The 19,345-nt window shown below is 37.6% G+C and overlaps 3 protein-coding genes across 5 annotated transcripts; 2 read left to right on the top strand and 1 right to left on the bottom strand.

The window, feature by feature from the left end:
- The first annotated feature begins 3,566 nt into the window (after nt 1-3,566).
- Nucleotides 3,567-5,413, top strand: LOC136063747 (alcohol acyltransferase 9-like). Its single transcript, XM_065764569.1, has one exon. It carries the CDS (start codon nt 4,007-4,009, stop codon nt 5,318-5,320), a length of 1,314 nt encoding a protein of 437 aa, XP_065620641.1. The 5' UTR covers nt 3,567-4,006; the 3' UTR covers nt 5,321-5,413.
- A 4,969-nt stretch (nt 5,414-10,382) lies between these two features.
- On the bottom strand, nt 10,383-13,137 carry LOC136063745 (trihelix transcription factor ENAP2-like). Of its 3 annotated transcripts, XR_010625365.1 has the most exons (3): nt 12,158-13,134; nt 10,899-10,962; nt 10,455-10,712 (listed from the first exon to the last, which is right to left on the bottom strand). XR_010625365.1 is itself a non-coding variant. In XM_065764565.1 (2 exons), exons 1-2 carry the CDS (start codon nt 12,879-12,881, stop codon nt 10,398-10,400), a joined length of 780 nt encoding a protein of 259 aa, XP_065620637.1. In that variant the 5' UTR covers nt 12,882-13,137; the 3' UTR covers nt 10,383-10,397. The 3 variants fall into 3 exon arrangements, 2 of the variants coding, with proteins under 2 accessions (XP_065620637.1, XP_065620638.1); XM_065764565.1 differs by lacking the exons at nt 10,455-10,712; nt 10,899-10,962 and adding an exon at nt 10,383-10,453 and having other exon boundaries at nt 12,158-13,137; XM_065764566.1 differs by lacking the exon at nt 10,899-10,962 and having other exon boundaries at nt 12,158-13,133.
- A 2,948-nt stretch (nt 13,138-16,085) lies between these two features.
- On the top strand, nt 16,086-17,695 carry LOC112015554 (alcohol acyltransferase 9). The gene has a single exon (XM_024047965.2). The coding sequence runs from the start codon at nt 16,289-16,291 to the stop codon at nt 17,600-17,602; it is 1,314 nt and encodes a 437-aa protein (XP_023903733.1). The 5' UTR covers nt 16,086-16,288; the 3' UTR covers nt 17,603-17,695.
- The last annotated feature ends 1,650 nt before the right edge of the window (nt 17,696-19,345 follow it).

Raw genomic sequence — 19,345 nt, 5'->3', positions numbered from 1 at the left:
CAAACCAGCTTGCTCATTCCCTCCAGTAGCACATGACTTCTATCATGAAATTGGGGAGACATGATTAGGATTAGAATAAAAACAAAATGTATAAACATGAGATGAAATCAAATTCTCATTATCTATTAATTCATTGGCAAACCATCCATGAATTAATAAAATTAGGTCAAGCAACTACAAAATATCTAGAAACAATTTTGTAGAAATCTTTGAACCAAACTAAAGACAAAGAGAAAACAATGAAATTCCTGAGTTCTATTATTCGTTGTTTTCTTACAAAAAGCATGTATAGTCTAGGAAGCACAGATGCGTTTTGGGACTTGGGTGTGGGTGCGGGTGTGGGTGCGTGTGCGTGTGCGTGTGCGGGTGCGGGTGCGGGTGCGGGACTCGGCAATTAAAAGTTGATGAGGTACTGTAATTTTACTAGCTTCTTTTTTTAAATTCGTTTTCAATAGTTGCCATTTTTAATATGTGAGAAATGAATGAAAAATATAATACTAGCTAGTAAAAGATTTATCAAAAAGGCAGTGGCCTCTTTCTCAACCAAAAAAAAAAAATGCTAGCAGTGGTAGTACTTGCTTTACCAAAAGTAAAATATTTTATCAAGGCTTTGCGAATTACTTGAGCTGTATATATTTAAATGTTTCAAATTAATTTGAATAACAGAAATTGCAATCTATTTAGTCTCCGATACTAAAGTCCCAAATTTAAGGTCTATTCAATAATCTTAAACAGCAATTGTTAGGTTTTATGTGCATAACTTACATTGAAAATAACATAACCCTTAATTATATAGGGTATACTGTAATTGACCCACATTACAAATCAAATTACTCACTATTCAAATAGGATTCAAATTGGAGAGAGATGCCCAATGATATATAGGATTTTGAAAATCAATCTCATGATACTCATTGTCTTTCTATAGAAATTGTTGTCTAGGTTGGTTTGCAGGTCAATTCAGCTTAGTCCTCTTTTCACTGAGCTAAGAAACATAGCCAAGTTCAATGTGCTACATCATCAAGATTCACGGATACTCAATAGCATCATTCATTTTTGTAAGAGTGTGGATGACTTAAAAATGGAAATGGGAGTTGAGCTATTTGACCGAATGAACATAACAAGGCAACAACCATGCAGATTGGCTGACCACACTTATCTAATCACTTGGAAAATGCAACCAACAATTAATAACTAATTATAATGTTCCGGCAAAAAACAAAATCTAATTATAATGATCGCAACAATAATAATTGACAAACCCAATTTTCTTAACAACTATTTCTTCTGATTTAAATAGTTTCAATTATTAAAGACAACGATGTATTAAGCTGAGCAATAAGGGGTCCATCATTAAGGTCCAGAAACTTTGATAACCCACATCCTAGTTCATTTTCACATGGTACTATCTTGCATCAAGCTCTGCATCATCGTAAAATACTGTTTCAAACCAATAAAATATAAAACAAAGTTTCTCTCCAAACTAGTTTGGAGAGAAACTTTTCAAACTTCTCATATACCTCTTTTTTTTTTGTGAATTTTGAAAATCTAACTATTAAATTTCATGTTCCTTATATTCTTAAGATATATATCATATTTCGTTCAAATTGGATATTATTTATATTTGATCAATAAACTTATTTTTTATACACAATTTTAGATCATAAAAATTTGAAATTTTAACATTTGTTTGATGAGATATCAATTGATCTTTGATCTTCTTGAAATTTTACATACATGAAGAATATAATAAGAACGTATAATCTAACGGTTAGATTTTCAAAATTCACACTCAATATAAAGATATATGAGATATATGAGGAGTTTGTAGAGTTTTTCTCTAAACTAATTTGGAGAGAAACTTTGTTCAACCCATATTCTAGTTCATTTTCACATGGTACTATCTTATATCAAGCTCCCTTCAACTCCCTGCTGTGATTCTTGAGCTTGATGCAAAGCTTATTGTGGATTTGATGCAAAATGAAGATTGTAATCAAAATAGCATAGATGCCTTAGTGAGAGAAATTCCAATGGTTCAAATTCAACATTGTTACCGCAAGGCAAATAACTGTGCCGACGCGCTTGCTAGGAGGGGGGCTTTACTCCCACAAGATTTTGTTGTATTCTTAGAACCCCCGCGGATGTCGCCTTCTTAATTAGCCTGGACTCCACTAGGATGGTTTATGAACGTTCTGTAACCGCTATTTAGTTTAATACATTCCTCTTTCTACCAAAAAATCTTACATCAAGCTCTACATCATCGCAAAATACAGTTTCAAATCAATAAGATATAGCAAGTTCGGCTCCACCGAATGTCCCATGGACAATACACCAAAGCTAATTCCTTCCTGCAATCTTATCTACCTCTCTACTCTATAGACCCCACTCAAAAAAGGTTCTCATCATCTTCATCCACACAACCAGGTTTCACATATAATAGTTGTACAACTCATAATGTATCACTCTTTTTGTGAAAGATACTGAACAGGTATCAAACTATCAATCTCCACGTCCATCATTTCCTAATATAAAAAATAAAATAAAAAATTGACACATGATGGCATGAATGTCTACCCCAAATTGAAGTAAGAGAGCTTTCTTTTTCTTTTTTTTGAGCACTAAGATAGAGAGAGCTTTCTTTGGAAGATAAGAGTTTAAAAAGAAACATTATTATTATTATTATTATTGGTGAAAAAGGATGGATACTTAGATTAGCTGCTAATAAGTCTGTTACAAAAACTTCTAGCCTCATCAAAGGCTAGCAAACTGACCACCACAAGTGGCGGTACTACGAAAACAGCAAAAGAAGAAATTACACTGGAACCCAATCTAGCTAAAGCGTCAACACATTAATTAGCTTCTTGGTAAACATGATGTATCCATTTGTTAGGGATTTCTCTGTAAAGGCTCCTGCAATCAAACAATAGAGGCTCCATTAATAGATTAGGAGTATCACTATTTATCATATGTACAACACTTAGTGCAACAAGTTCAACTATTAAGTAATTAAGCCCCAGGTCTCTAGCTATGATTAACCCGTCTCTAAGCGCGCATAACTCTACAATAACACTGTTAATCAAACCCAACGCAAAGCTGTAGCCTCTAATCCATTATTGCCACAACCCAATAATTTTCTTAATCTTTTGAAGCGGTTAAATTATAGTAATCGAAGTAAAATCATTTTTATACAGATTCACCATTATCATACATCTTTTTTATGAACATCAATCAAACAATACTACATTGGTAATTGTAAGAATTATTATGCCTACAATTCTACGTTAATAGTTGTGAGATTTACTACTATCATACATTATTGAAGTAACATTATTTTTATATAGATTTACCACTATCATACGTTCTTTTTATAAACATCAATTAAAAAAAAAAAAAAAAACACCATATCGGTAATTGTAAAAAAAAAATTGTAAAAATTATTATGTCTACAACTCAGGTTAATAGTTGTGAAAATTATAATAGGGTAGACTTGTAAACAAAGAAAAGTTATAAAGATAGCTAGCCCCAAAAAAATATATATTATAGAGAGAGAGAGAGCGGTATCTATATCTATCTATCACTCCGCCGAACAGACAGAAAGCATTGCCAAGCTGTTAATATTTTGTTTTGATATTCATTTTTTCCCATAAAGCAATGCCCTGAGAATCTTGGCCCAAATCTTTCACAGTTAGACCAAGAAAAGATACACATGGGGTCCCTTACAATAATACTAGTAGTGCATCGTGTGTGCCTCCTCAATCCCCCCATTATTTTTTATCAACCAGTTTTTGTTTAAGTGAAAAAAAAAAAAAAAAAAAAAAAAAAAAGTGTGTGTTGCTTATAAGGGATCCCAAAGGTTCATACCCTTCCACATCATATAACCCACTAAAACACTCCAAAAAAAAACCGGCACAAAATTTTTCATTTCATTCTCTCAAAAACTATAGTCTAAAAAAAACTATAGTCTAAAAAGCACAACCCCAACAACAACAGCAACAACAACAACAATATGGGTAGCTCTGTTCATGTCAAAGAGGCTGTTTTGGTCACACCTTTTGAGCCAACACCAGCTCGTGTTCTCACTCTTTCACCTATTGATTCCCAGCTCTTCCTTCGTTTCACTATCGAGTACCTCTTTGTGTATAGGGCTAGTAGTTCTGGTCTAGACCAAGGTGTGATCACTGCACGTATTAAGGGTGCGCTGGCTAAAGCCTTGGTTCCGTACTACCCTTTTGCCGGTCGAGTCAGGGCTCAGCCAGACTGTTCGAGCCTAGAGGTGGTGTGTCGAGCCCAGGGTGCGTTGTTCATTGAAGCAATGTCTGATCGGTTCACGATTAGTGAGTTCGAGAAGGCACCAAAATACGTGACCCAATGGAGGAAACTGCTGTCTGTCTACGTGGCAGATGTTCTCAAAGGGGCCCCACCTCTTGTCGTCCAGCTGACGTGGCTAAAAGATGGCTCGGCGGCTGTGGGTGTTGGAATCAACCACTGTTTGTGTGATGGAATTGGCAGCGCCGAGTTTCTCAACTCGTTCGCCGAGTTGGCTTCTGGGAATCGCGGGCTCGCCGAGTTGAGACCTAAACCCGTTTGGGATCGCCATCTTTTCGACCCGGTGAGGAATCCACACGATTACTCAGTGAGTCACCCCGAGTTCGACCGAGTCCCGGACCTTTGTGGGTTCATGAATCGGTTCTCCAACGAAAGACTCGCTCCCACTTCAGTCATTTTCGATAAGATAAGCCTCAACGAGCTCAAGACCTTAGCTGCTTCCACGAGTCGACCCAGTGAGTTATCATACACGTCATTCGAGGTTCTCTCAGCCCACGTGTGGAGGAGCTGGGCTAGGGCTTTAAATTTGCCTTCAAACCAAGTTCTGAAGGTACTGTTCAGCGTAAACATTCGTAACCGAGTCAAACCGAGTCTACCCAGTGGGTACTACGGCAACGCGTTCGTACTAGGGTGCGCACAAACCAGCGTGAAAGACCTAGTCGAAAAGGGGTTAGGCTATGCCACAACGTTAATCAAAAGAGCCAAAGATGGAGTGGACACCGAGTACGTGAAAAGCGTGGTGGAATCGGTGGGCGAGTCGAGAGCGAATCCTGACTCAGTGGGTGTACTCATCGTGTCACAATGGTCAAGGCTGGGTTTAGAAAAGGTTGACTTTGGGTTGGGAAGACCTATTCATGTGGGACCCATTTGCTGTGATAGGTACTGTTTGTTATTACCGGTGTTTGATCAAAGGGACGCAGTGAAAGTAATGGTTGCTGTACCAACTAGTGGCGTTGACAAGTACAATTACTTGGTCCGAAATCCATACAAGTGAGAAGCACTGGATTGTAATTTCATCACATTGACTTTTTGTTATTAGTTTGACCTCTTTTTTTTTATTATATAAATATAAATTTGATTCCTAAAATCCCCAACTTTGGTCCAAGAGGCAAGAGGGTAATTACCAATTTAGTTCCATACTATGAACCTTTTAATCTCTCTTTTTTCTCAAGCCAACGTGGTGATTGATCACATTCACACACCCAAAGTTTATAATTTGTGTGCCTAGCTTTTTACTTGATGACCCTTTAGCATTGCCAAGAAGCACTTCAATTTTTAGTGGAACATTGAGTAGGTTCTAATCAATCTTTGTTTATTTGATTAGATCTGCCTTTGTCTAAGTACAATGTTCAAGAGCATCTTGGCTTTTTTAATTGATGCCAAAAGCATTTGCTGGTGTATTTACTATTGCCTTGAAATTAAGCAGTGAATAGCACATCATGATCAGTTCACATGTTCCATGAGTCTACACAGTTTAATATTTAGGGGGAAAAATGCTCTTCTTAACAAAGTGAATAGCACATCATGATCAGTTCACATGTTCCATGAGTCTACACAGTTTAATATTTAGGGGGAAAAATGCTCTTCTTAACAACTATGACAACATGGTCAAGAAAATCCCCATTTGATTTCTAGATTTTGAAAATTTGATTCCCTGTGACATTATTAAAAAAAAAAATATGTACTTATTTTGCCGCAGGCTGATAAGGACATAGCCCATGGGATACAGACCCCCTGCCTGCCACACATGCAAGGAATTGAAGCCCTCCTATGCCTCGAGGCAAATGAGAAAGTTCAAATTTTGATGTGATTGGAGTAAGTGAGGGACAATCATTTCAGATAAATTCAACATTAATATCACTTTTTAAGAAAGATCAACAGGAAAATTTACCAAACAAATACAAATAAATTTTTTTGATTTCTCCAATTTTATTAATACTATTTAATGTTTTTTTGTATGCACGAGTTACACACAGTAACAAACTAATAAAAGATCCATTGAACACCACTTAGAATCATCGTAGCGCCTCATCATTCAATGCCCATTCACCATTACCATTATGTTACTCACAATCTGGCCTCTCAACCATTCAAAGTTAGGATCCATGTCAACTAGTGGCATTTAAAATGTACACCTGATCAATCCTTCCAAATTCATTAAAATACTTGAAAAGGATAACCACAATTTCACTCATTTTATCTCTATACTTATTGACCACATTTGGAGGATCCGATTTTCTTTTATTTTTTTTGTTGCACGTATCACTGCAGAGCCTAGATATGCAGCAAAATCCATCAACAAGCTCTATTAAGAGCACCCCATAGCATTGACAGACTTGAAGTACCCCATGGCTTCTTCAAGGCATCCAGGTTGGATGAAAATAAATTTCGACATTGCTTTCTGACCTGCCTTTTTTATGGTTGGTGCTATTGATAGAAATGATGTGGTAGACCTCCTTTTTGCCCCCTATAGGTCCTTTGATTCCTTTGATTGGTGAAACCCAAGCTGCCCTTTTGGCCCTCAAGTTGGTAGTGCACCACCAACACACTTTTGTTTTGTTCAAAGGAGACTCCTTCCAAGTCATAAAAGCTCTCAACCAGCTACCATCTGTTAGGCTTTTTTAAGTCCTCTACATTTTTAGGATTTTTGTTTTATTAATAGATATATTAATTATTCCATCTACAACTTTACTTGTTGGACAACTTATTGTAAGTGAGATGTAAACATCCATTCTCTTTTCGTTTGGATTTTCTCCCCAGGTTCTAAAGATGGGTTTGGGCCTCCCTCTCTTTTGTCTTACTATATAATTTGTATTTGACCCAAAAAAAAAATTGAAGGCCATATAAGTTGTGAATGTGGACTTGGGAATATTCTTTGGGCCAATATTGGGCTAATATCCTGAATAATTTCATAAAACACTGGATGATCAGGCAGTCAGCCCCTTTCCCTTTTAGGTCGGGGCCATTGGTCCGAACACACCAAATCTCTATGGTTGACTTTCAAAAATGGAATGGGCTTTACTGTTGCATGGCCCATAAGTACTAAATCTGCCCACAACGTCCATGGATACAATACAACATATTTACATAGATTGAACCTCATATTATTCCTTTGGGTTGAACCTCATATTATTCCTCATATTATTCATACTCTGCTGCTATGGTTATAGCATGGTGAACTCAGTCTGACTTGCTTGTGCGTATGATGATAAAGCAGGACCCCTTTTTTTGACGAATGGACAATGATCAAGACGTACACCTTCAATGACCTTTCAGAGGATTTCTACTTTAAAAAGTAACATAGTATTGTCTAGCTCTTTTGATATGCACAACTTAAGTCTTGACAGTCGACATCATAGTCCAACATTAAATCTTTGAAATTTTGTTTTTCCTTTATTTATTTAATCTCTATTTGTGTTTCTGAAACACAATTTTTAGACTTATATACCCTAATATTTGAAGGTTACTCCTTTATTTCTTTTGCTCTATCAGACAAATAAATTCGACTTTGTGCCCAATAATTTGTTTGATCAACGTAAGCTAATTCATGTGAACAACTTCTATATATTAAACAAGCAACTTATGTCGAGCAAAACAGCTCCAATCTAAGAGCCTCCCCAGGGAATAAACTTGGAATAATTGGCACTTCAAAATCATGGACTATGAGCCCTTTTACATATCTCGAGTAAGAAAGTAACGGGCCCTAACAGCATCACAAATCACAATGCTTACAAACCCAGATGATTCAGATGAATATAGCACAACTCTCTCACCTGCATGATCATAAGAATGTTTTTAATATCATTTTTATCTTAATGGCTTCAAGTTTCAACCATCTGAAATGCATCACCCTCAATAATAAAATTACTGACACGATCTCTATGATTGCCTTTCTGATTATAATCGTTTTGAATTGATACCAATAACGTAACTATACTTCTAAATTAAATATTATATGGTTAATTTGTAATGAACACGAGACCGAGGTTAAATTACTAGTAAAATCCCATCCTTCTCTTCTCTCATACTAAGGACTAGAGAAATTCTAGTCTCACACGTCTTTACCCACGTGAAAATTGCACTGAAATCAGTGCTAGTGTAAAACAGTAAAAGTGTGTGGAACAGGGTGTGTACATTAAACATTACTCTAAATACTACTTAACTTGTTCACTTAGGTTATAACCTAAGACCCATATCCGGATAAAGCCATCTTTTAATGTTTTGGTTGCTAAAATAGCAACTGGGAGGTTTTTATACTTCCAATGCTAATGCTTTAAATGAAAGTACACAAGTTAAGAAGCACTTAATGCTTTATTAGAGCATTCACATCAGTTCATTTATAATCTTCTAAAATAAAATAAAAATACAAATTTTACATATCTTGAGCAAAAAAACACCCAAATCAATGGGTGTAAAAATGTGTAAACTTGTCTAAATATTTCCACGAGCTATAGTAACCATGTATATTTTCACGGTTACTGTAGCTTGTGTATTTGATTTTTTTTTTCTCCCTCCTACATCTGACTCTCATTTCAACTCACTCTTTCTCATTTCATCATAGCTCTTTCTTTCTCTCATCTCAACTCTATTGTTGAACTCGCCGATTAGCACTGCTGTTGAACTCGCCGATCAGCCTCTTCGATCATCTTAACTTGCTGTTGAACTCGCCGGTAATTCCGATGGGTTTGTTCTATTTAATCGTTGATGGTGACTTGTGGCTGGGTGTGGGTGATTTTGGGTTTGTGTTGGGTCTGGCCGTTTGGAAACGGAGATGGTGACGGAGAATTGATCGAATGGGAGCAAGCCTAGCATAGTGGAAATGGTCTGCTTCATGGAATCCTTGGCCGAATCAGAAATGGCCTTGGATACAACCGNTTTTTTTTTTTTTTTTGGATAGGAATAGTATATTCTTATTGTTTTCAAATTCGGCGATCTGAATTGCTATCTTATCCTCTGACCAGAGTGCAACAGAAGGCAGAGCAGCTTGAGCATTCAATCTTGCTGCGACCAACATATCTCAGCTTTCATTTCCAATAAAGGACAATAATACATTTTGGCCTTGCTCGTTTGAAATTAGGATTTAGTAAGATTCGGTGCTCACTGTTTTCATGCAACAAAGAGCATTGGCTATGATTTCACTAACCCCACAACGTGCCATCAACATTTTTTTATTGCAATGCGAATCCAAAGTTTCTCTTTAGTCTAAAGTGCATCTCAAATCTTGTAATGGTTGCAAAAACAACGTATTAACAATTTCCTATGCCCCAAATTTCTTGTCTGCTATTAATGACTAATTAGTGTATTGGAAATGTTCAGCAATTGATCAAACTAATTGCCATTTGGAGGGATAGAAACTCCACTGCTTAACCTAACAACTATGTTGCCATCTTTACTCTTAAAAATGCATATGTCAATACACTGCGCAAACTCAAAAAGTCCTCATATTGACTAGACTTAAAAGCTTAAACCAATGGAGAGTGTGTGTAACTTAGCAATGGAAAAGCCTTAAACCCTGCAAAACATTCTCAACATTAGATGGTAATCAGGAGATTAATATGCAACACATAAAAATGTAAAATACCACAGTTAGTTGCTGACAAGTTTATAGTTCCTTCTTATCCCAAAAAAAATGGGCCTATAGTTTCTTACTTTCTTTACCAAATTACAACTTTCTTAGTTTCCATTGGACAAACCTCCAGTGCTAGTCAATAACTACAAAAAATTGTAGATTTTATTCTGTCATTCAAATATCCAGATGTCTCAAGTGACTAGAACTTAAGTTAAATTTTAATGGATAAAACTTTGGCAAGTTCCTTAGATGCAGTATATTAGGTCCCCAACTAAATTTAAACGCATAGTTGCATTGGATTTAATTGTTCTTGAAAAAAAAACATTGTTTGTGTTACTGGTCAATGAAATCATATTTTTAAATTTAATTGGGAAGTCTAATATATTGTATTTGTACCTAAGTTTTGCCCTAATTTTATTTTTATCATAATGAGCAGGTGTTGCATAAAGCCATAAACATAATCCACAGGACCACAGACAAGTTGAAGCAACATCGCTTTACTTCATGTGAGAAACAAGCGTCCCATTCCACCGCACTTCACAACAGAAACTTTGAGATCTATGAATAAAGAAAGTAGCATTAATCACACAGTAATTACAAAACTCAAGTACAGGATATGTGGCAAAATAACTAATCATGTACACTGAATATTACAACAATTATACAACACTGCCACATCATGTTCAAAAGCTTTCATGGACAACATGTCTTTTAAACAGAAGAGTTCGAAAGCATGTTTCAAAAGAGATCAAGAGGCTGTAATTCCCCACTTGAAGAACGAAAAGCATTCGTGCAATCTCAGCTTATAACTTCTTCCCTGTTTAAGGTATGCAAAATTCACAAAAAGAACCTTATTAGACTAATTGGAAGGTTATGCCAAGTCTATCAGCATCATGAACTTTAATAGACAGAGAAGAGATGGCCTTAGGCTGCACTTGCAGATTTAAGCAATAAACAACTAACTAGAAACAATGATAAAGGAAGAAATTAGAAGATAATACACATTAAGTTCTGTTTTCTCTTTGGTTTTCCCCCACTTTTCTGGTTTTCGCAAAGAGATCAAATACCTGAAGCAAATTATTAAAGTTCATCTGCTATCAGTAACAACTCTCTAAAATGGGTATACAGAGCACTTCCACATTTAGAATAGAGTGAAATTATGGGTACTAGCTTACCCAACGTAAGTTTACAATAACACTACATTAAAATTTGTTTATAGGTTATGCCATGATCCCAGGTGTCAAAGAAATAGCTTTACAACATTCTTCTATCTTGCAAAATTTCAATCACAGAAACACGAAAATATCTAGCATTGCAGGTAACTATTATTAGCCATGCAGGCTTTAGATGCATACTCTTGTCTCAAAACGAAATCGACAAGACTAATTACCTGGGTGATTCAATCCCATCAAATTCTGATCATGCCCTCTCTGACTTGGAAGTCATTCCAATCAAATTCCTATCAAATCAACATAAGCCCCAGCTTCATGTGATCATGTCCTCTCTGGCTTAAAATTCCTATCATGTCTCAAAAGTTTTACAGTCATCACAGCTTCAAATTACTAGAGACACAATTCAGGAAAATTGGGATTTTACCACCAACCTGAGCCCCAGCAAACTGCCCGCAACCAAACAAAACCCTACCTCAGGCTACAATTACATTAGGTTTTGACAGTGCATGTCAAATTTGAGCTGTTCAACTGTCTTCCAGGCCAAACCTGGATATTGGACCGACATTGGGTTCTCTCTTAGTGGCTTCACCAATGGCCTCAATGAGATTGAACACCATCAAACACATAAATCCAAAACTTCGATCATGTATATGTTCTATTCGCCACATTCTCGTTTAAGTAAACCGATAAAATAAGAATTGAAATCTTGTATTTCCAGGCCGAACGAAACTCATAAAAAAGTTAAGGAAAAATCATTTGATACTATTTAAAAATAAAAAGTAAAAAACACTTAATACCCTTTGAACATAATATCAAACCCACATTAAATCAATGAGAAGTACAGGAAAATCCAAATCATTCCTTCTCATACACTGCGACACTGCTCTCTTCTTTGTACATTAGTTTCATAATGCCCACAAACACCACCAACTTTCACCACATAATCCACAAAACTATACAATCAAATCCAAATTTCTCACTTTTATTCGTGATTCAAAAAACAAGGTCCAAATTGCTCGCAAATTAAATCAAGAAAAATACGAATCACTAAACAAATACGCGAAAACTGAGTCTCTTACAAAATTATCACCTGAGCTCGGCGAGTACTTAGCTCGCTTCGATTTCTCGATCTCCAATTGAGCATCCATGAACATGTTCATCCTCTGAAACTCAAGGTCCTTAGTGAACTCCATCCTCTGCTTCTCCAACTCCATCATCTGTTGCTGCTTCGAGCTCTCAATCCTCTCATATATCTCCCCGAACTTCAATATCGCTCTCGCCAATTCTTTACACGCAGCTCCATCTGAGAAACCCACGCTCTCCACTCCATTCTTCCTCACTACGACGTCGTCTTCTTCATCGTCTTCATCATCATCACTGTCGGTGGGGGTAGGGTTAGGGTTCGATTTGGGCTTAACGGTGAAAGTAACGGTGGTGGGTTTCTTGTCGACGGCGTTAGCGGCGCCGATGAGAGAGTGGAGACGGTAATAAAACGGCCACTTTGACGGCGGCTGTTTGGCCTTCTCCACCTTGTACTTCTTCTTCAACGTGTCGATGCGGTTCTTGCACTGGATGTCGGTCTTGCGTGGCTTGACGCCGTTTTGACGGTTGTTGACGGCGTCGGCGACTTCCTTCCAGTCTTTCTGACGGAGGTTACCTCTGTTAAGTTGGACGTAACGGTCACCCCACGCTTCGATTAGTGTCTCCGTCGCGCCTTCGCTCCAACAGTCCTCGCGCCCTCCTCCTCCGCCGCCGGATCCGGATCCGGAACCGGGGCTGGGTCGGGTGGCGTGGCGCGGACCCGGGCGATCCATTTAGGGAAATGGGTCGGAGGTTTGAGTGGGTTTGGGGATTGAGAGACAGAAATGGTGAGAGAGAGAGAGAGAGAGAGAGAGAGAGTGAAGAAGATGCATCGGATTCTGACTCAAAGGGAAATTGGCCGTGCATTTTTTTGTGACCGGCGGTGACGTCAGCTCCCGTAATGGAGTTGGACGGGAACGACTTTATTTTAGTTATTAGTTATAATCTAATGTCTTTTCTTTTCTTTTCTTTTTTTCCTTCAACATGTAATGTCAAAACTATACAAAATTAAAATGTCTCTTTCTTTGTGTGTGGATTTTTTTTTGGCGTTAACTAGATTCTTTGGGTTAGTTAGAATGTCACATTGTTAATTTGTTACTAGGTAACATGACACAAGTGAACTGAATAGGAGAGACTTGTTTGTGTAAAATTTAAATTAAGGTTTTTATGAGTATTATTGGGTGGGAAATTTGTTACTACTTTGTCTTGTTAGAGCATTATTGTTGATATAGATGTCCTTGTTTGATTTTGTGTGATATTTTTACATCGAATTCAATGCCTGTTTGCACATTTAGGAACCAAGTTTCTTGTTTGTCCTTTCCTTCAATATAACTTCAACTTGAGGACAATACTTTTATAAATATCTACCTATTTGCTGCGTTGAAACTTGAAATGCAATAAAATTCACATTTATTTGGGAACTGTCTGTCAAAGCTATAGTAGTACTAAACTACTAATTGCTATTTAAAAAAAAAAAAAAAAAGGACAATAGTAGTACTAAATTTCTAAAATTCTAAATGCTACAAAGGAGTGCTAGTATCATGCTCACATGCCTTTACCTAACGCTTTGACATTTTTTGCGTGTCTATGATATTCAAAAGTTCAAATCTCTCGTATTCTATTATAATTGTTGATTTTTTTTTTATAAAATTAAAATATATAAAAAGTTGCCTCTAGCCCTCTACCCTTTGTTTCAACTTTCAAGATTTTTTTTTTCTCAACAAAAAAAAAAATTTCAAGAGATTTCATTGTATTGTTATGGGGTTTGAGAATTATGAGAGTTTTCGGAAAACAGACATCTATGAGGGTTTAACAACACAGACTTTTTGTGGATAGTAGCCTGTACGGAATTTGAATTAGGGCTTAAGCTTTGGATTTGAGGAAGCTCAAATTTTGGGCTCATGTGATGATGGTAGGCTTCGTTGGGTCAAGCCCATTTGGCTATTACTTTAGATAGACCCCATGGAAGAGCTAGAAAAGTTCCTTTTTAAGATGACTTATTATATTGGATTTGGATGGAAAGCCCATTTGTACAGGGTTATTGCCCTAGCCCTAGGTGTTGGGAAAACTAAGGCAGAACTAAAACTGGGCTGGGTTAGAAATGGTCTTTCATAGTTTAGTCTCGGGATTGAAGATTCCTGAAATTCTAGAGGGGGTAATTTGCTTTTTTCTTAGGTGAAAACATTTTCCACTGAAAGTAGACGAGACTCTCAAATGCACAGTGAAGCTGCGCGATTGTTCATTTTTGTCTTTTAGTGTTGGTTGGTACTGATCATGTTGCTCTAGGTGAAAAGCGAATGTTGATGCTTCCCAGTCAAATGGTAAATCGAGGAATGATGTAGGGTAATAGGTGAATGCTTGAGAGCCTGAGCTTTATAATTAATGTTAGTGTGGGAGAAACTCTAAATGTGTTTTAAGTGTAAAAATAGGTAGTTAAATCTTTATTGAAGGGTGAACTAGTTGGGAATGCCCTCCTAAAGCCTGCAAAGCAATCAATTTTACATCATTTATGACTTTGTATCTGGAGTCTTTGTCGACTAGACATGGACCAAGCTTTGTAGCATTTACAATGTACTGAGACAATGCACTGATGTAGTATCAAAGAACCAAAGACACAGTCAGGGAAGGAGAAGAAGAGAATAGAATACAACTAACCAATGGGGTAGTGTCACCTCACCCCTCATTTTATCTACTCCCATTCTCATTTCTCCTTTATCATGATCTTCCTCTCCTTCTATTTATAAGACTATGACTTCTCTCCTTAACAAATCAGCTTTCAAGTTCTCTCAAGTCTCATCGTCTCTTTTCTTTCTTGTTCTCATCAGCCGAAACAAACCAGCTTGCTCATTCCCTCCAGTAGCACATGACTTCTATCATGAAATTGGGGAGACATGATTAGGATTAGAATAAAAACAAAATGTATAAACATGAGATGAAATCAAATTCTCATTATCTATTAATTCATTGGCAAACCATCCATGAATTAATAAAATTAGGTCAAGCAACTACAAAATATCTAGAAACAATTTTGTAGAAATCTTTGAACCAAACTAAAGACAAAGAGAAAACAATGAAATTCCTGAGTTCTATTATTCGTTGTTTTCTTACAAAAAGCATGTATAGTCTAGGAAGCACAGATGCGTTTTGGGACTTGGGTGTGGGTGCGGGTGTGGGTGCGTGTGCGTGTGCGGGTGCGGGTGCGGGACTCGGCAATTTTTGAAAAAGGTGGGTGCGGGTGCGGGTGCGGCGGGACTCGGCGATTAAAAATTATTAAAAATATTTTTATTTATATTTTTAATATATTGCTAAGCATAATTTTTCACATTATGTAAACATATACCAAATTTAAGAGCAATAGTAGATAATAATTAAAACATGATGTTCATAAATTAAATACAACCCACAAGATTGAAACTAAAACATTCCATGATGTTCAGAAATTAGAATACAACTCACAAGTTTGAAACTAAAACAAAATAAAAGATAATCAACAAAACAATCAAACACCAACATCATCATCCTCAATATCAATAGCTTCACTTTGAATTTCACTTTCACTAGTAGTAGCACTAGTGTTAGCATTCCCAATAACCATGGCCTCCAACTCTGGCTCATCAAGTGTAAGGGCTGCATTCTCAAGAATTCCAGCTCCTCCATGTATGTCGCTCTCATTCCAAGAGTCTCATGCAATATCCCACATCTTTGTTGCTGTATGTACGTACTCCTCATTGCGCCTTGACAAGAGTCGAAGATTAGAATGCACATATACCAAATCCTCAGCGCGTGCAAGAGCCATTTTGTTTCTTTTTAAGGAATGAATGAATTTGTATGTGCTCCAATTTCTCTCAGCGCATGAGGATGAACAAGGTTGTCCAAGAAGTTTAAGGGCAAGGATTTGAAGAGTTGGAAATGCGAAGCCATGGTATTGCCAAAAAAAAAAAAAAAAAAAAAAAAAATAGTGTGTGTTGCTTATAAGGGATCCCAAAGGTTCATACCCTTCCACATCATATAACCCACTAAAACACTCCAAAAAAAAAACCGGCACAAAATTTTTCATTTCATTCTCTCAAAAACTATAGTCTAAAAAAAACTATAGTCTAAAAAGCACAACCCCAACAACAACAGCAACAACAACAACAATATGGGTAGCTCTGTTCATGTCAAAGAGGCTGTTTTGGTCACACCTTTTGAGCCAACACCAGCTCGTGTTCTCACTCTTTCACCTATTGATTCCCAGCTCTTCCTTCGTTTCACTATCGAGTACCTCTTTGTGTATAGGGCTAGTAGTTCTGGTCTAGACCAAGGTGTGATCACTGCACGTATTAAGGGTGCGCTGGCTAAAGCCTTGGTTCCGTACTACCCTTTTGCCGGTCGAGTCAGGGCTCAGCCAGACGGTTCGAGCCTAGAGGTGGTGTGTCGAGCCCAGGGTGCGTTGTTCATTGAAGCAATGTCTGATCGGTTCACGATTAGTGAGTTCGAGAAGGCACCAAAATACGTGACCCAATGGAGGAAACTGCTGTCTGTCTACGTGGCAGATGTTCTCAAAGGGGCCCCACCTCTTGTCGTCCAGCTGACGTGGCTAAAAGATGGCTCGGCGGCTGTGGGTGTTGGAATCAACCACTGTTTGTGTGATGGAATTGGCAGCGCCGAGTTTCTCAACTCGTTCGCCGAGTTGGCTTCTGGGAATCGCGGGCTCGCCGAGTTGAGACCTAAACCCGTTTGGGATCGCCATCTTTTCGACCCGGTGAGGAATCCACACGATTACTCAGTGAGTCACCCCGAGTTCGACCGAGTCCCGGACCTTTGTGGGTTCATGAATCGGTTCTCCAACGAAAGACTCGCTCCCACTTCAGTCATTTTCGATAAGATAAGCCTCAACGAGCTCAAGACCTTAGCTGCTTCCACGAGTCGACCCAGTGAGTTATCATACACGTCATTCGAGGTTCTCTCAGCCCACGTGTGGAGGAGCTGGGCTAGGGCTTTAAATTTGCCTTCAAACCAAGTTCTGAAGGTACTGTTCAGCGTAAACATTCGTAACCGAGTCAAACCGAGTCTACCCAGTGGGTACTACGGCAACGCGTTCGTACTAGGGTGCGCACAAACCAGCGTGAAAGACCTAGTCGAAAAGGGGTTAGGCTATGCCACAACGTTAATCAAAAGAGCCAAAGATGGAGTGGACACCGAGTACGTGAAAAGCGTGGTGGAATCGGTGGGCGAGTCGAGAGCGAATCCTGACTCAGTGGGTGTACTCATCGTGTCACAATGGTCAAGGCTGGGTTTAGAAAAGGTTGACTTTGGGTTGGGAAGACCTATTCATGTGGGACCCATTTGCTGTGATAGGTACTGTTTGTTATTACCGGTGTTTGATCAAAGGGACGCAGTGAAAGTAATGGTTGCTGTACCAACTAGTGGCGTTGACAAGTACAATTACTTGGTCCGAAATCCATACAAGTGAGAAGCACTGGATTGTAATTTCATCACATTGACTTTTTGTTATTAGTTTGACCTCTTTTTTTTTATTATATAAATATAAATTTGATTCCTAAAATCCCCAACTTTGGTCCAAGAGGCAAGAGGGTAATTACCAATTTAGTTCCATACTATGAACCTTTTAATCTCTCTTTTTTCTCAAGCCAACGTGGTGATTGATCACATTCACACACCCAAAGTTTATAATTTGTGTGCCTAGCTTTTTACTTGATGACCCTTTAGCATTGCCAAGAAGCACTTCAATTTTTAGTGGAACATTGAGTAGGTTCTAATCAATCTTTGTTTATTTGATTAGATCTGCCTTTGTCTAAGTACAATGTTCAAGAGCATCTTGGCTTTTTTAATTGATGCCAAAAGCATTTGCTGGTGTATTTACTATTGCCTTGAAATTAAGCAGTGAATAGCACATCATGATCAGTTCACATGTTCCATGAGTCTACACAGTTTAATATTTAGGGGGAAAAATGCTCTTCTTAACAACTATGACAACATGGTCAAGAAAATCCCCATTTGATTTCTAGATTTTGAAAATTTGATTCCCTGTGACATTATTAAAAAAAATATATATATATATATATACTTATTTTGCCGCAGGTTGATAAGGACATAGCCCATGGGATACAGACCCCCTGCCTGCCACACATGCAAGGAATTGAAGCCCTCCTATGCCTCAAGAGGCAAATGAGAAAGTTCAAATTTTGATGTGATTGGAGTAAGTGAGGGGCAATCATTTCAGATAAATTCAACATTAATATCACTTTTTAAGAAAGATCAACAGGAAAATTTACCAAACAAATACAAATAAATTTTTTTGATTTCTCCAATTTTATTAATACTATTTAATGTTTTTTTGTATGCACGAGTTACACACAGTAACAAACTAATAAAAGATCCATTGAACACCACTTAGAATCATCGTAGCGCCTCATCATTCAATGCCCATTCACCATTACCATTATGTTACTCACAATCTGGCCTCTCAACCATTCAAAGTTAGGATCCATGTCAACTAGTGGCATTTAAAATGTACACCTGATCAATCCTTCCAAATTCATTAAAATACTTGAAAAGGATAACCACAATTTCACTCATTTTATCTCTATACTTATTGACCACATTTGGAGGATCCGATTTTCTTTTATTTTTTTTTGTTGCACGTATCACTGCAGAGCCTAGATATGCAGCAAAATCCATCAACAAGCTCTATTAAGAGCACCCCATAGCATTGACAGACTTGAAGTACCCCATGGCTTCTTCAAGGCATCCAGGTTGGATGAAAATAAATTTCGACATTGCTTTCTGACCTGCCTTTTTTATGGTTGGTGCTATTGATAGAAATGATGTGGTAGACCTCCTTTTTGCCCCCTATAGGTCCTTTGATTCCTTTGATTGGTGAAACCCAAGCTGCCCTTTTGGCCCTCAAGTTGGTAGTGCACCACCAACACACTTTTGTTTTGTTCAAAGGAGACTCCTTCCAAGTCATAAAAGCTCTCAACCAGCTACCATCTGTTAGGCTTTTTTAAGTCCTCTACATTTTTAGGATTTTTGTTTTATTAATAGATATATTAATTATTCCATCTACAACTTTACTTGTTGGACAACTTATTGTAAGTGAGATGTAAACATCCATTCTCTTTTCGTTTGGATTTTCTCCCCAGGTTCTAAAGATGGGTTTGGGCCTCCCTCTCTTTTGTCTTACTATATAATT

Source organism: Quercus suber, unplaced genomic scaffold, assembly GCF_002906115.3.
Source record: "Quercus suber isolate HL8 unplaced genomic scaffold, Cork oak 2.0 scaffold_569, whole genome shotgun sequence".
In the NCBI taxonomy this organism is placed as follows: domain Eukaryota; kingdom Viridiplantae; phylum Streptophyta; class Magnoliopsida; order Fagales; family Fagaceae; genus Quercus; species Quercus suber.
The sequence above is the reverse complement of the archived record's forward strand: the minus strand, read 5'-3'. Positions and strand labels throughout refer to the sequence as shown.

What these genes read in the sequence shown, in the direction of transcription:
- LOC136063747 (XM_065764569.1), top strand. Translation starts at nt 4,007, where the DNA reads ATGGGTAGCTCTGTTCATGTCAAAGAGGCTGTTTTGGTCACACCTTTT.
- LOC136063745 (XM_065764565.1), bottom strand. Translation starts at nt 12,881, where the DNA reads ATGGATCGCCCGGGTCCGCGCCACGCCACCCGACCCAGCCCCGGTTCC. An exon ending in TAAGTACTCGCCGAGCTCAG is followed by an intron (nt 10,454 to 12,157) that starts GTGATAATTTTG and finishes CTTTATTCATAG; the next exon opens with ATCTCAAAGTTTCTGTTGTG.
- LOC112015554 (XM_024047965.2), top strand. Translation starts at nt 16,289, where the DNA reads ATGGGTAGCTCTGTTCATGTCAAAGAGGCTGTTTTGGTCACACCTTTT.